The sequence below is a fragment of the Miniopterus natalensis genome, chromosome 2, assembly GCF_054644295.1.
Source record: "Miniopterus natalensis isolate mMinNat1 chromosome 2, mMinNat1.hap1, whole genome shotgun sequence".
Taxonomy (NCBI): domain Eukaryota; kingdom Metazoa; phylum Chordata; class Mammalia; order Chiroptera; family Miniopteridae; genus Miniopterus; species Miniopterus natalensis.
In genome coordinates, this window is record NC_142082.1 from 95,448,136 (window position 1) to 95,464,433 (window position 16,298).

Sequence of the window (16,298 nt, forward strand, 5' to 3'; positions counted from 1 at the left end):
GGGAATGAAGAATTTGGAAATGGAAGGAGAAACATATATTTAGCAGTTAGCTGGTCACAGTATGTTATTAATAAAGCCTTTAAAAAAAGTATTAAAGAATTTGACACATTGTTTTATTGGAAATGTTTGCACTTTTACCTAGAGAGCTATAGAGGGTGCTATATCCTTAAGAAAATCACTGGTTTTAACTAATTATAAGAATTTTTTTAGGCCAGAGCATTGAAGTTTACTTACTTCTCTTGGATATACATCTTTTTTTTTCCTTTCTACTATTTTCACTGAAATTAGAATGACAAATGTTGCATAATTAATATAGTTTATAATGAATATTGATCTACGTACTTGTTTGCAAAATGTTTGTCTTCCAGATTCTTTGAATATAGATGAAATTATGATTTCCCTACTTTTTACTGGTTACAATAACAAAGGTTTATTTTCCTACCATCTGTTCTCTCCCTTTCCTCTCAAATTGAGAATTGTATTTTGATTGGTAGGCTTTACAAGCAGTCTCTTCTCCTCTTCAGATAACCAAATCGTATAATGGGACTGTATGCTTAGGTAGAGCATTATACCCTTAGGCAGCTTAGGCAGCTCAGAGGGTATTATCTTGAGAAGAAAGATTGTTAGAACAAAATAAAATTTAAAAACCTGGGCAGACTTCATAAGTTGTTTTGTTTAGAAGCTGATTAATTTATTATTCAGATAGGAGTTTCATAAATTCCAGACTTTACTATTCCCTGATTTTTCTGAGTTAAAAAATTTGTGTTTTTATTGTTTTTGCTAAACAATACTAAAAAAATTTATTTTGCAGGCAGGGCTTGAATTATTAATTTTGATCCATTTATTTAATAAGAAGGGGAAAGAGCTCATGACCCTCCCAAAATAGTAGTTAACCCCCATCCCACCCTCAGAGTTCTAGTCAGTGACATGAGCATCATTCACATTTCACTCAGTGCCCAGTATTCAGATGGTGGCATACTCTGCCCCATCGAACCACCCTGAAGGCACAGGGCAACTGTTGCCAGTTTTAGCTCTCAGCATAACCGGTTATTCAAACCAGGTAAGTTGGTGGGCTAAAGTCCAGTCATAAGCTTATAAAATTTAAGGGGGTTGGGGAAGGCCGTAAGCGGGGAGGTAGGTCACTCATGCTTTTCGGCTAGTGACTCTGGATACAGACTTCAAGAGAGGTCGGGATAGGTGGACTGTAGATTTCTGATGAAAGAATCATCCCTTGAGGAAGAGCTGAGATGTGTCATACAGAATAGTTCTTCCTGCAGAGGGCATGAAGGGCAGTTGATCCTCCCTTCTAGGAGACAGGAGGTTCTAATACCATGAAGGTAAGACAGAAGGCTGATGGAGAATCCTGAGGTTTCAGCCAAATGTGAGACTGGTACACATATAAAGGCTGAAAAGCCATGAGAAACCCTCAAAGCCAATTCCCACCTGCATACACTGGCTCTGCAAAGTGCTGCTGGAAATTCTTGCTGTGAACTAGTAAAAAGAGACCTCCAAGAAGCAGAAAATATTTAGAGAACATTCCAAGATGGCATTTTTCATATATATGTATATTTAAAATTAAGAATAATAAGACTGCCCGGCCGGGCCTGGCTCAGCAGTTGAGCGTTGACCTAGGATCCAGGCGATCGGGGTTCGATTCCCAGTCAGGGCACATGCCCGGGTTGCGGGCTCGATCAATGACTCATCATTGATGTTTCTATCTGTCTCTCTCCCCCTCCTTCCCTCTCTCTGAAATCAATAAAGACATTAAAAAAAAAAAAAGAATAATAAGATTCAAGCCATTCCCTGTGCGAAAAAAGAATAAAAGAATTTAAAGTGAGACCTCTGCTATTCTAGTTTCAACTTAGGTATCACAGTCAGCTTGTTACTTTCATTTGGGAAGAGAAGATGTAAAAGTTTCTTTCATTCAGAAGGGAAGTATGCTACTTACAAAAACAGAAAGGCAGGGACAGACTAGGAAAGGAAAGGAACTTAGGATTCAGTCTCACTAGTGCTGAAGAATTTCAAAATTATTTGAATTTGGTCAAGTTAGATGGGGTGGTATATTTTGGAATAAAAGTCAGTAAAATGGCTGTGTTTAAAAGGATACAAAAAACATGTTGGATAAGTATCTATCTAAAATGTAGGCAGCTTTAAAGGATTCTGGCCCAAACCTTGCTGGAAATGTCTTCCTTTTCCTGAGACAATATTTTAAATATTTATTATGAAGTTTCATATTACTAGTTCCAAAAAAAAAGTAAGAATATGTGTTCCTATTGCCCCCCCGGCTCTCCAAAGTGAAAATATTTTTTCATTGTGAGTAAAAGGATTGCTGTGGTTCAAGCTTTCTTACTGAACACATGTGCTCTGTTTGTTTCTCTTAACTGTCAAGGCACCGCCTTCCATGGTCAACAATGAACAACGCCAGCATGCAGAGCACATATTCTTATCATTTAGGAAATCGAAGTCACCATTTGCAGTTTGCAAGCATATTTTGGGTAAGTATTTACTTTAAAAATATTTTTGCATAATCACTTCTAGTTTTTCTATCTTGAATGTTACATATTTTAAATTCTTTTTAAAATAAGCAGGTTTGTACAGTTATAATTTTTCATTAATAATCATTCTCTGAAGTGATTTTTAAAGATATCCCATATAGCCAGACAGAAAGTGTTTTTTAACTTTAGATTTCCCACCTCAATAATTTTATTATTGGCCATAACATGAAGGCTGTTAAGAGTGGAAAAAAAAAAATCTTAATATATTTTTCAGTTGTTTTCAAGTGTGATCGCATTTATTATAGGAAATGTACCATATCTTATCCTAGTGTTTTAAAATTCAGATTGTTTTGGGAGCTTTCTACAATTTCTTTCTTTTGTCTTTTTTCTTCATAGCTTTTTATTTTTTAATAGTTTGTACTCAGCTTGCTTAGTGAATATTAGTCAGTTCTGTATAGGATATATCACTGTATATCCTAAAATGAAGCATTGATTTTTTTACACTTGTAAAAAAAATTGTATGAGTCCTTATATCTGACATATGTACAGAAATGATCTGTTTCCAAAGATGGTATTTTCATATCTTCTGCCTCTCAGATATTTTATAACCTTTTTATTATTGGCTCTTTTTTTAAAATTGGAGCCATTTTTTGCCATCCATATTTAAGGCTGAAATGCTGAGTTATCCATGACTACAAAATTGGTTAGTGGAGGATTAGAAACTAAAATATCTGACCTTTTGTTCTTGTGCTTTGACTTATCTGTTAACCACCAGTTTGAAATCCCCTGCAATGAAAGTTATAATGTCAAAAATACATACACAGGCTTATAAATTAGAGTTGTTTGATTAGTTGGGTTGGAAAAGCTGCAGGGACTGTTGAGGTCCCAGCTCCAGAGGTGCCTATTGCATGTATTCATCACCTTGAGGGGTCACTTACCCTCTCTGGGCCTGTTCTCACCTGTGAAATGGGAACAGTGATGTCATGTTCCTTCATGGATTTAGCTATCTTAAGTTGGGAGGTGCAAATGTAGTAACAATGTAGAAAAGCACTTTGTAAATAGTCAGGTAAATGACATGACCCCATTAAAAATATAATAAGCTTAATAAAGGCTATTTTTTGTTTGTAAGGAGCTAGCAGTGGTGGTGAAGGTGGCTCTCTCCCACCTAGGAGTTAGATCTCACTGTTAGAGGAGCAGCTTTAATAACCACCTTTTAAATTCCAAATGAGGAAGTTTTGAATTTTTTTTGAGTGGTGAATTTGTTTCTGGCACTAAGATAATTTATTTTATGCCTATGGAAAATACTTAACTCAGCATTAAATTAAAAGAAGCAAACTAAGCATCAGCCTTCAGAATTTAACAGACTTTCTTCATCCTTAATGCCTGGAAATTGCTCAGCATTAATGGAATTAGGAAACCATTTTGTTAAACCAGCACCTAAAATAATCTGAGAATGGTTTTCATGGCATGTGCCGTTAACTACATTAACTAGAGTTCCATCAATGTTTCATCTGACTTTCTGTTGTAATTCATTATCATTCTGTACTAGTTGGGAAGTAGTTGATCTAAGTTATAAGTATTTTATTAGAGTGTATTTGTTTATACCACTCTTTCCTTTTTTGAGTATGTGTATTTATGAAGTATTGTTGCTTTGTTATGATTTGAGCTTGTTTTGGAAAACTTGTTTTTCTGATAAAAATTTCTAAAGAAGAGTATTGCCGATTCCAGTCGTGCTTCTGAAATCAGTGTGGGTTTTGAGACATGAACTATTTAAAAGCCTGAGTGCATGTATTACAGTCATTAATGTACTGCCAAGCCCTGTGTTACATTAATGTTACATCTAAACTTCACAGAGTATCTTTTAACTCCGTCCTCGGTTGCCACCAGCACAGAAAGGTTAATTCCTCTAAGAAGACTTCTCATGCAAGTGGCAGTCAATCACCATTCAGAATTTTCACATTCTTGTCTAGGGATTATATTTCATTTTTGTAGAATGTTGGGGTAATATATTCTAATAAAGGGGAGACTTTCGCCTTGATGCTTCCCCTTTCTGGCCTCTTAAAATTCTTCCTTTCCCCTTCCCAAATTTCATCATGTTTCTCGTTTTTTTCTCATTTCCTTGTCTTATCTTTTTGTTTTCATTCAAGTTGTAATTTTTTTGCTCTTTTCCGTATGTGCTCACACGTGTGTGCATGTGCATGTTGCATGGCTGTGCATTTTGTCAGAAGAGCACTTCAAACTGTTTCACCTCAGAAGGCATAGGAATTTTCTAGGTTTGTAGGGTCAAATGTTCCTTGACAAAACCTGAGTTCTCTTCTTGTTAAAGAACTGTTACACTCCCAGACAGTGAAGGACTGGTTTAGCACTCCTGGAGCTTTGTGACATTCTTTTGTCCTTCTCTCAGGGAGAAGTGGAATTCTTTTATGTGTTGTCTCAGAAGTAGCCAAAATAAAACAAAATGGTGTGCACGTGTGTGTTATTAAGCAGCCTTTGGGGTGCTTATGTCACCTATGCGTTAAGGCCAGAGAGGTGATTGTCGTCACTGACATCTGGGCTTGACTACTAGGGTTTTCTTTTTTTTAAAAAATACTTTCTGATCAGAACGTAGTGTATACATTTCCTCTCTAACATTTACTTCATTTTAACTTTTGTCTTTATTGCTCTGTCTAGTTTCAGATGGCTGACAAGATACAAATGAATTTTACTTATGTAATTATTATTAAAGTTACGAAGTAGGAAATGAAGGTGTCCTGCTAAAGTGGCCTAAAATAATTAGTCATCTAGACTGTGCCCTAGTCAGTGGAAAGCCATTCTAATTAGAAATTCTAGATGTGAAGATGTGGCCATTTCCAGCATCTCTCCAACAGAGAGAAGAATAAGCCTCATATACTGTGGGTCCTGCTGGCAAGTTGCCAGACCTCCTGCAAGTAGCTTTTGAACTTTATGTTGGGGGTAAGTGTAGTGTATGAAGGCTGAACAGTTTTCATGAGAAAGTGTAATTTGCTAGGTTAGGAAAATTTCTTCTTTAAAATTTGGCTTTCTTTTTTCCAGATTCCTCTTTTCTTAGAGAGCTTCTTATGGGGTAGTAATATAGAGATCTTCATTTAATACCAAGCAGAGGAAAAGAGTTACCTTGAGCCTTACCTGGGAAGCTCAGTTGGCTAGAGCATCATCTGGTTATGGCAGGGTTTTGGGTTCAATCCCTGAACAGGGCACCATATAGGAATCAACTAATGAATGCAACAGATTGGATGGGTTTCTCTCTCTCTCTCTCTCTCTCTCTCCCTCCCTCTCTCTCTCTCCCTTCTCTCTTTCTCTTCCTCCTCCTTTCCCTCTCTCCCTCTCCCCCTTCCTCTCTCTAAAAATCAATTAAAAAAACAAAGAGTTACCTTGAAATCTTTGAAAGTCATTCACCTTTTATAATTGTGCTCCCAGCACAAATAGTTAGGAGTAAGCATGTTCCATTGCTCTTGAAGACCAGAAGGTCCTTGTTTCGTCTTACCTTTCTTGGCACGTGCAGGTAGGGGTGGATCAGTATTGTTCAAGGACCGCACCAGCTTTGTGATCTTGGATTTCCGATTTGTTTCTTTATCACTTGGTGCTTCCGTTCCTTTAACTGTAAAATGCAGGAATTGAACTAGGTGATCTTTGGAGGTCTATTTCCAAAATTCTGTGAGTCCCTACAATTTTGCTTTTTTGTTAAAATCCATGGTTAAGGATTTTAGGTTTCTTGTTCTTAAAATTTTTACTGTTTGTAATGGAGTATGAAGGTAGGCAGAAACCATCATTTTGTTTCAAAAAGAGATTTATAAAAAGAGATTATTTGAGTTACTTTTATATAGCAGTACTGTATTTCTCCTTAAGTGACCTAAATAGATATAGCTGATTTCTGTTTAAAATTCTCTTTTAACAGAATGCTTATTTTTCTCCTGGAACTTTAAATGCATCTTTTCGTTATAGGTTTACATTTTTGGAAACTATTGCTTTATTTATTGGTTCTGTTTTAAGTTTTCTAAATTTTTGTGAGTTGTGATGATCATCTCAATTAGAATTCATATAAAGATAGCATGGAATAATAAAACGTTAAAAAAGAAGGTGCAAATTGGCTTCACTTATTAGTTTTGGTATTTTCAAAATTCCTAGGTAGTAGTGTAATATAATAGGCATTTATGTAGGGTATACTGTTCTCTCACATTTTTATGGCTAATTGTGTCAGGATCACTTATAAGATTTTTAAATGACCAGAACTTGAATAGGAGAGAAAATGGTGTGCCGGACTGTATCTTCATGCTCTTCTGATAATTTCTTGAAGGTGCTATTCTTTGCCTAGAGTGAATTTCACGAGGCTTTCAGATACCCATGTCCAGTGATCTTGGCAAATAACCTGTAGTCTAATCATAGATTTCTCATGGATTTTACACGATGGTTATTTTTTGGAGCGTCAGAAAATTTCCACTTTTTCTTGACTTATTTTGACTGTTTCTCCCTTTTGATAATGCTGTTTGGAAACTGACTGGAGTTGTATTGGTGAATAAAAGAAAAATAGAAAATTAATATAAAATATTTTTAAGTATGTTAATTTTCTATTTTTTCCCCCCTCAGAATTCAGTTTTTAGTTTAGAAACTATCACTTGTTAGTTAAGGCTGGATCTTTCTAAGTGTAGCTTTGGGATTTTACTCAGTTTGATCAGTATTGCAATCAGAAAATTCACAAGAACTTCTCACCTTGTGTAAATTGTTAATTTTTTTATTTTATTTTACTTTTTTTAACATTTTGAAAAAAATAACATCGATTGTATTTATTTCTGAACTTGCTATTGGAGATGGGTCATCCTGCTGAAAGCTTAATTACTTAACATTGGAATATTTTAACAGCGTGGCTCATCACAAATAGTAATGTTCAAAGACTAGTTTATTAAGGTATTTTGCAGATACCAAGTTCTGTTTTGCACAGGGTGAGAATCTCTTAGGAAGTTTTCTGACTGCTTTATATTTTTATTTTATTTTTTTTAAAGCTGTGTTATTTTTTAGTTCTTCATGCTTTGGAAGTAACAGTTGAAGAGAGGTGAGGAAAGTTTGTGAAAATTGTGATCGGGGATTAGCTGCCACCTGCCAGAGGTGTCTTCTGAGAGGAACTAACCTCTTTGTGGTGCTAGAGCAAGGTCACTGGATAAAAAAAAAGAACAGGTAACCATCTTATTCCTTGTCTGAAAAGTTCAATTAATAAATGCAACGTGTTCAAGGGAAGATGAGCTGCTGTTTACAGAAAGTATCTAATTCTCTCCTCAGAAACAAGCAAGGTGGACTATGTCCTCTTTCAAGCTGCCACGGCCATCATGGAGGCAGTGGTCCGGGAGTGGATTCTCTTGGAAAAAGGCAGCATCGAGTCACTGCGAACATTCCTTTTAACCTACGTCTTACAGAGGCCCAAGTAAGTACACAGAAGAGGTTCTGCTGAAACACTTGTGCTAAGCTTATCCTTTTGGAGCTTTTCCCTTTGTTTTTCTTTATTTTTTAATCATAGACGCTGTGGGTAAGTTCTGTGTGGGGCTCATATTTTAAAAACTCATACACATGCTTGGCCAGTGTGGCTTAGTGGTTGAGCATCGACCTCTGATCCAGGAGATCCAGGTTCGATTCCCGGTCAGGGCACATGCCCAGGTTGTAGGCTCAATCCTCAGCAGGGGGCATGCAGGAGGCAGCCGCTCAATGACTCTCTCATTGATGTTTCTCTCTCCCCCTCTCCCTTCCTCTCTCTGAAATTAATAAAATATATTAAAAACAGAAAACGAAAACAAAAAACTCATACACATGATTGTAGCATGTTTTTCTAATTAGTGAAATAATGATTTTTTTAAATTGAATTCATTGGGGTAACATTGGTTAATAAAATTGTATAGGTTTCATGTGTACAATTCTCTAATACATCATCTGTACATTGTATTGTGTGTTCACCACCCAAGGAAATAATGATTTTTATATGACCTTATAATACTAGGTGTTATTTCTTTGAAAAGATTGTACCGGATGTTAGGTTTTTTGTTGTTTAGTTCTGAAGATTTTGGTTGTAAATAAAAGTTAATTTTGGACTCAGTTGAAAAGCCTTTGTACTTGTTCTTCTTTTGGTGCTTGGTAAGCATTATAGAACAGGTGAGTATCCCAAGACAGATGAGGGAGGAATCAAGTACATTGACAAACTAAACATTACCTGTATGTGTATATAGAAATGTATGTTATACGAAAAGGTTTTAGAAGAAAAAAACACCAAATTCTTTAACAGCTCCTTTGGAGAGGGGCTCTCATTTGAGGAATGGGGTAAAGATGAATTTTGTTTCATGTTATACACATTGTAGTGTTTAAACATTTTACAAGATAGTGTACATTTATTACTTTATGATTTTTTTTTTTTTAAATAAGAGGAAAATTATCAGCCATACAACTTTTTTGGGGAAGATTCATTTATTACCTTTTTTTTTTTTTAAGTTCCCTAAATGCCAAGTCTTCTTCTAGGAAGCCTTGGGTGCACTTCTTTTAGGAAGTCTTAGGAAGTCTCTGTGTTTTGGTGGTTGGATACTTTTTGCATATATGTTGTTCATTTCCAAGTTCAATGAAGAAAATGTTATGTAATTAGAAATGCTGGTAATGAGGAATGTCGATTAATGGTGATAAACATGCATAAAGCTTTAAAAATAATTTAGAGCATACTGTTACACCTTCCTTTCTACTGATTGTTCACTGGCAGTCTTCGAGTTTGTAATATTGATTCATAATTATTGGCATGACTTTAGCACTCAGTTTAGTGCTGACTGCTTTACATGCATGACAGAAAAAAGCTAAGGTTTGCCTAGCTTGTTAGTATTGCAGGTTTAATAAATAATGTGTTCTATAGATGAGTGGATATACATGTATATGTAAGGTAGGGAGAATGGCTTATTTTTTCTGGTTTTAACAGGAAGAAAAAAATTGCTCCAGTTTCTAACCTTTCTTTTTTTTTCCTTCCATGCTGGTTTTCTTTCTTTATTTAAATTTTATTTGTTGTTTGATGAGGGCACTTGGGTGTGATACTAACTTGCCCTGGAGCTGCTCATTTATCACAGCTCACTCCCCTTCCTCCTGAACTTGGGAACTACTGAGTTCTGGAAAGCTTAGTAGACTTAAAGGTGTGGCAAATTTTGATTGTGGGTATATGTGTGATTCCTTGTATTATCCAAAATAACCTCACCCTTACGTCATTTTGATTAGTTCAGGAATATTTTAAAATTGTTTATAAAGTAATAGTACGGTGAACATGCACATGCCCTTTCCCTAGCAGGGTCTCAAATAACGTTTTGTCATATTGGATCTCCCTTGTGTGTGTATATACTGTGTGTATACATGTATATGCATCTTCTCCTGATCCATCTGGAAGGATGCTGCAGAAATCGTGATGCTTCATCCTTAAACACTTCAGCATGACTTCTAAGGGCATCGTCTTCATACTCTATTATCTAATGTAATTCTGATTTCATATTTGGATATTCCCAATTGTCTGAATAACGTTATTTATGTCCTTTTCCTCCTTTGTAGTTTATTTTTTCGATCCAGGATTTAACCACAGGTTTAGTTGTCCTGTCCTTGTAGTCTCTTTGTTCTAGAATAATCTTCCTTTTTTGTCTTTCATGAAAAACTTTTTATCTAGTTGAATGCCCTACAGCAGGGGTGGGGAACCTTTTTTCTGCCAACGGCCATTTGGAGATTTATAACATCATTCATAGGCATACAAAATTATCAACTTAAAAATTAGCTATGAAAAAAGTTCCTAGATTTATTGAATTTCGAGTCCTGCAAGTCCTGCCTGTGATTGCCTTGGCAGGGTGAGACCAAATAATTTATTGGTCCAGCCCGCGGGCCAGGTATTCCCTACTCCTGCCCTACAGGGTAGATTAGAGTCAGTTACAACTTTCAGTGTACTGCATAGGTCAAATACTGCAGGTTATGTAGGAGAGAATACTGCCATTTCATGCACAGAATTTTTTTTGGTTTTCTTTTTCCTCCTAATTAAAGCGAAATTTGCATAGAGTGAAATGCAGGGTACACTTTTATTTTATTTTTTAATACATCTTTATTAATTTCAGAGAGAGTAAGGGAGAAGGGGGGAGAGAGAGAGAGATAGAAACGTCAGTGATGAGAGAGTCATTGATTGGCTGCCCCCTGCACGCCCCCCACTGGGGATGGAGCCTGTATCCAGATATGTGCCCTTACCCGGAATCAAACTGGATCTCCTGGATCATAGGTTGATGCTCAATCACTGAGCCACTCCAGCCAGGCATAGGTACACTTTTATAAAGAGGCAGTAGATCATGGTGGTTGAGAAAAGGACTCCCACTCCTGCCCCTTCTAAATCTGTGACCTTGGGCAAATTATTTCACCTCTTTGTGCGTTAATTTTCTGATTATTAACTAGAGTGAATAATAATATTGTACTCAAAAGATAGTGATGAGGATTAAATGTAATAAGTTTTGTGAAGTTAGTTTATATAAAAGTCTTGCATATCATAAGCACCCAGTGTTAGCTATTATTATTTATTTTCCTAGTAATTTATAATTCTTTTCAATAGAGATATTTAAAACTACCTTTATGCACATTCTTAGTAATAGTATTCAGTTTTATGTGCGTTTTCTAGTAGTCAGTGAGTACTAATATTTGAAACTATTATGTCCCCCCAAAAGTGTAAAAATTCCCTTTGGTCAACTCATATTCTTTTTTTTTTTTCTTTTCATATATCTTTATTGGTTCCAGAGAGCAGAAAGGTGAGGGGGAGAGAGAGAAACATCAATGATGAGAGAGTCATTGATCAGCTGCCTCCTGCACGCCCCCAACTGGGGATTGAGCCGGCAACCCGGGCATGTGCCCTGACCGGGAACCGAACCCTGATTGCCTGGATCCTAGGTTGATGCTCAACCGCTGAGCCACGCCCAGCCGGGCTCAACTCATATTCTTGATCATAATAGAATCTCTCTATTTGCTTAAGGAATGCTTTCAAGTGTTTGTTTTGAAGAAACAGTTTTCGCTTTAGTCTATACACAGGGACATGTGTTCATTCACATAAATTTCTAACATGCCTATTATTGGCAGGCATTATACTTTACTATGAGACTACAGTAGCAGCAGTCCTAGCATGGAGGCCAATCTGAGAGATGAAGTTAAACCCATGGTAACAGATGCTTCGTGTTATAACAGAGGTACAGAAGAACCCTCTTTAGTGATGACCAGCCAGGTATAAGGGCGCTGTTCAGGGATGCTGTCTGGACAAAGCAATTTAGAGGCCTGGAAGTGCGTGAGCCTTGTGCCAGCAACTGAAGGAAGTTCAGTATGCCTGCAGTTCTGAGTGTGCGTAGAAGGGGTGACATCAGAGGGGGGAGCCAGCACCCAGCCATAAAGAGCCTTAGGAGTGAGTGACCATATAATTTTTGTCCAAATGTGGACACTTTTCAGAGTAAAAGAAAGCACTATTAATAATTATGTTGGACATCAAGTAAATTGGGAGTGTCCCAGGAAAGTTGGGCTGTGTCCCACTGCTTATAAGCCATGTTAAGGAATTTGGGATTTTTTTGCAAGAGCATGGATGGACCAAGAGGGTATTATGCTGAGTGAAATAAGTCAGACAGAGGAAGACAAATACCATATGATTTTGCTCATATGTGGAATCTAAAGAGCAAAACAATTGAACAAACTCATAGATACAGAGAACAGACTGATGGTTACCAGATGGGAAAGGGGTTGGGGGGCTGGTGAAAAAGGAGAAGGAATTAAGAAGTACAAATTGGCAGTTAGAAGATAGTCACAGGGGCCCTTGCTGGGTAGCTCAGTTGGTTAGAGTGTCATTCCAAGTTGGCAGGTTCGATTCCTAGTCAGGGTAACCAATGAATGCATAAATAAGTGGAACAACAAAGTGACACTTCTCTCTCCCCCCCTCCCCCCTTCCCTCTCTTCCCCCTTCTTTCTCTCAAGAAAAATCAATTAAAAAAATGGTTACAGGGGTATAAAGTACAGCATAGGGAATATAATTAATAATATTGTCATAACTATGCATGGTGCCAGGTGGGTACCTAAATTTTCTCAGGGATTATTTTGTAAGTTATATAATTGTCTAACCACTATGCTGTACACATGAAACTAATATAAAATAATACTATAAGTCAACTGTAATGGAAAAATTGGGGTGTTATTTCAAGGGCACATGGTGGTTGTATCCTTGTGCATTCTAAAGGCTGCATTGCAAAGTTCAAGGTTTTGTTTTCTGAGGTTTACCTTTAAGAAACAGTTGTGAAAAGGCAGTTAAATCTCTATGCTCTTGTCTAGTGGGCTTTTTACATTGCCCCCATTTGGGAGCAGTGCTTCTGCCACCACACTAAGGAAGATATCTTAGAGATGAGATTTTAAAAAAAGATTTTTTAGACTTTGCATGTTTCCATACATTGTCTTGGATAGTTAGCATGTTGCCTTTCTACATTAAAGGGGATGGATATAAGATTATACAAGTGGTTGGAGATGGATATTAGGTCAGAATTTCTCTCTTAGTTGGTAGAATCTTAATCTGGCTCTTAGTGAGCTGATTTACATGTATTGAACACTGACTGAAGTAGCTAATGCTTACATAGTGCTTAGTGTGCACTGGGCACAGTTTTGAGAACATTTAATTCTTGTAACAACTCTGCTGTTGTCCCCATTCCACAGATGAGAAAACTGTGAGTGAGTGTTAACTATCTTACCTTGGGTTACATAACCAATGGATAATAGAGTGTGGATTTGCACCCAGGTCTTCTGACTTTGGAGCCTGTGCATAACCAGTAGGCTACGCTCCATTCAGACATAAGCAGGTTATTAGGAATTCAGGCATAATGAGAAATTTGGGAGTGTTATTATATTAGAATTATGTAAAAGTTTTCACTTTGATCTTTATGTTTTACAGCCTCCAAAAGTATGTTCGGGAACAGATTCTCTTAGCAGTAGCAGTAATTGTAAAAAGAGGCTCACTAGATAAGTCAATTGACTGCAAGAGCATTTTTCATGAAGTCAGCCAGTTGATCAGTAGTGGCAATCCCACTGTGGTAAGTGTGCTAACTATTCACATTTGTAAACATTTAATATTTGTATTTTGTATTATACAGACACCATTACAGCAATAGTAATGGGTATCTACATGAAAGAAAAAGCAGCTTTTATTTGTTCCTGTTTTTTCTAGTTTTTTCATATGTATATGTACTGTAGATATAGTGTAGTTCGCTTTTTCATTTGATCCAATGTTTCCATGTTGTTGTAGATTTCATAAGCATCATTTTAATGATGTAAAGTATTATAAGCTAATATACCACACTATGCTTCACCATTTTCTTTCTATTGAACATTTCCTTCCTATTTAATAAACACCTTTGACAGCTACTATTGATAGTAGAAATGTTTGCATAAAATATGAAATGATATCTGACATAACACTTATTAAACATTGCTATACCAATATATATACTATGTATAGCAGACTGTGACTACCAGGTGTCACTGTCAACTGAACAAATTTGACAACCATTGTTCTTGATTGAATTACTCTGGAGAGCCTGATTAGCTTGTTCCCCTTTCAGTCTTGTGTCTCCCTTTTGGGAACTCTTTGTGCCTGCAGAATGACTGTTTGGTTGTAGTCACTCTGTCATGGGCAGGAGGGCTTGGGGTTGGTATTAGTGATCAGCTGTGATTCTTGGTTAGAATAATTGACCTTTATCAGTCACATGGCATTTAACTCATGTAGAATTGGGATTGGTACTACCTGGCTGTTCTGATTCTCAGGTATTAAATCTTTAAATGTTTTGGGTAATTTTTTCACTTTACCAATTTTTTAAATCATTTAAAAGATACAGTACCTATGTGAGGCTGTATACCTTACAATTCTTTATGAATATTTTTTATTTTCAGTGGTCTCTCAGTGAGTGTGATTTTAATCATTTTATTGATGGTTTGCGTTTAGGAGGTCAAGGTACATTTTAGGGGGCCTGCACACTGTCCCTTCCTTTTCACAGTGTCTTGGATCTCTTCTCTCCCCACCTCTTACCGTGCACAGATGTGCTCTCACCTCTGCTCCAGCCATCTTCCCACCACTCTGGCTGGGACTCCAGAATGACCTGCCAGGGCCTTGACTGAAGGAATACGTAAGCAAGTTGTCAGGACTTTGAAACTTCCTATATAACCCTGAAATTTTTTTGTTTTACCTTTGGAAGTCATCAGTGGGCATGTGTCTGTTCTTTTTTTTTCTTATCAGTTTTTTTGAGGAATAATTTATATGCATTACTGCATCCATTTAAAGTGTACACGTGGATGAGTTGTGCAGTTGTACCAGTGAACTGCCATCAGAGTCATGATATAGAGTATTCCTATTTAAATTTGACTTTTGATTGTGTGGATATTGTTTTCTATACCATGCTTGTGGCAGATTCTTTAAGAGTAGATGTGCATGTTCTATACCTGTTATCTCTAATATGTGGCCACAATACCAGCAAGGTGGTGGCTTTTAATCATTTGAAATGTGGCTGGTGTGACTGAGGAACTGAATTTTAAATTTTATTTAATTTTGGTTAATTTATATTCAAATAGCCACATGTAGCTAGTGACAACCATATTAGACAGTGTAGTTCTAGAGATGTTGATAATTAGAGGTCTAATTTTATGTTCTTTTCACTTAATCTTAGTATTGTAAAGTTTATTTGTTTATATAAAACTAGCACCTTCAGCCCACCCATGAACCAGGAGGTGAGGTTCAATTCCTGGTCAGGGCACATGCCCGGATTGTGGGCTCTATCCCCAGTAGATGAGAGAGCCCATCAATGACTCTCTCATCATTGTGTTTCTCTCCCTCTCTCCCCCTCTCCCTTCCTCTCTCTGAAATCAATAAAAAACATTTAAAAACAAACAACTAGCAACTTCAAAATGTTTATGTTTGAATTACTACATTTTCTGAGGCATTTGGCTTGTTTGTTTGTTTTTAATCCTCACCTGAGGATGTTTTTTTCATTGATTTTCAGAGAGTGGAAGGGAGAGAGAGAAACATCGATGTGAGAGATATACATCGATTGGTTGCCTCCTGCACTTGCCCTAGCCAGGCCAAGGATGGAGCCTGTAACCCAGGTATGTGCCTTAGCGGAATCGAACCTGGGACCCTTCAGTCCTTGGGCCGTTGCTCTAACCACTGAGCCACACCAGCTAGGGCTGGCTTGTTTTATGTAGTGAGAAGTTCTCCTGAAAATAGTTCCCAGGTAAGGTTCCTTTAAAAATATTTGAGGTAAAAATAACTGGGGAGCTACTTTTTACCTATATTAATCATTACTCTCAAAATCTCTCCCTTGGTGTACATGGTATCCATTTCTGATGAAGAGTTTTGCTTTTGATGTGCTGATGCTTCAGGGTTGCCTTAGTTGTATAGCGGTACTCTTGTTATTTGCATGAATTTTTGTTAACGATGGCCATGTGTGCCATCCAGTGGTGGCTGTTATGATGGGCAAGGGAAGAACAAGTGGTAGAAACAACTAACCAGAGCTTGTGGGGAAGGTTTGGCACTGAGGCTGCTACTTAGAGGTGTTATCCTAGTCCACTGCTCCGAGTCTGGTTAATCTTTTTGTGTTAGATTCTACTAAGGGCATGTTGCATTACGTGACATTCACAGTGAAGGAGTCCAGCTTGTTAAAACTGACCAGGAATGGAACCAGTAACTTTGGCATCCATGTCATAAGACTAATGCCTTCTCCCTGGTTAGTAGAATTTCTGTGCTCTGTCCTTACC

At 37.1% G+C, this 16,298-nt stretch overlaps 1 protein-coding gene across 3 annotated transcripts in view; it reads left to right on the forward strand.

Moving 5' to 3' along the window:
- XPO4 (exportin 4) overlaps positions 1 to 16,298 on the forward strand; it is a 103,536-nt gene that overhangs the window by 12,433 nt on the left and 74,805 nt on the right. For all 3 annotated transcript variants that reach the window (XM_016203540.2, XM_016203541.2, XM_016203542.2), the window contains exons 2-4: positions 2,390 to 2,495; positions 7,785 to 7,926; positions 13,447 to 13,585. In XM_016203540.2, coding sequence (XP_016059026.1) covers positions 2,390 to 2,495; positions 7,785 to 7,926; positions 13,447 to 13,585 — 387 coding nt within the window. The remainder of the gene's footprint in view (positions 1 to 2,389; positions 2,496 to 7,784; positions 7,927 to 13,446; positions 13,586 to 16,298) is intronic.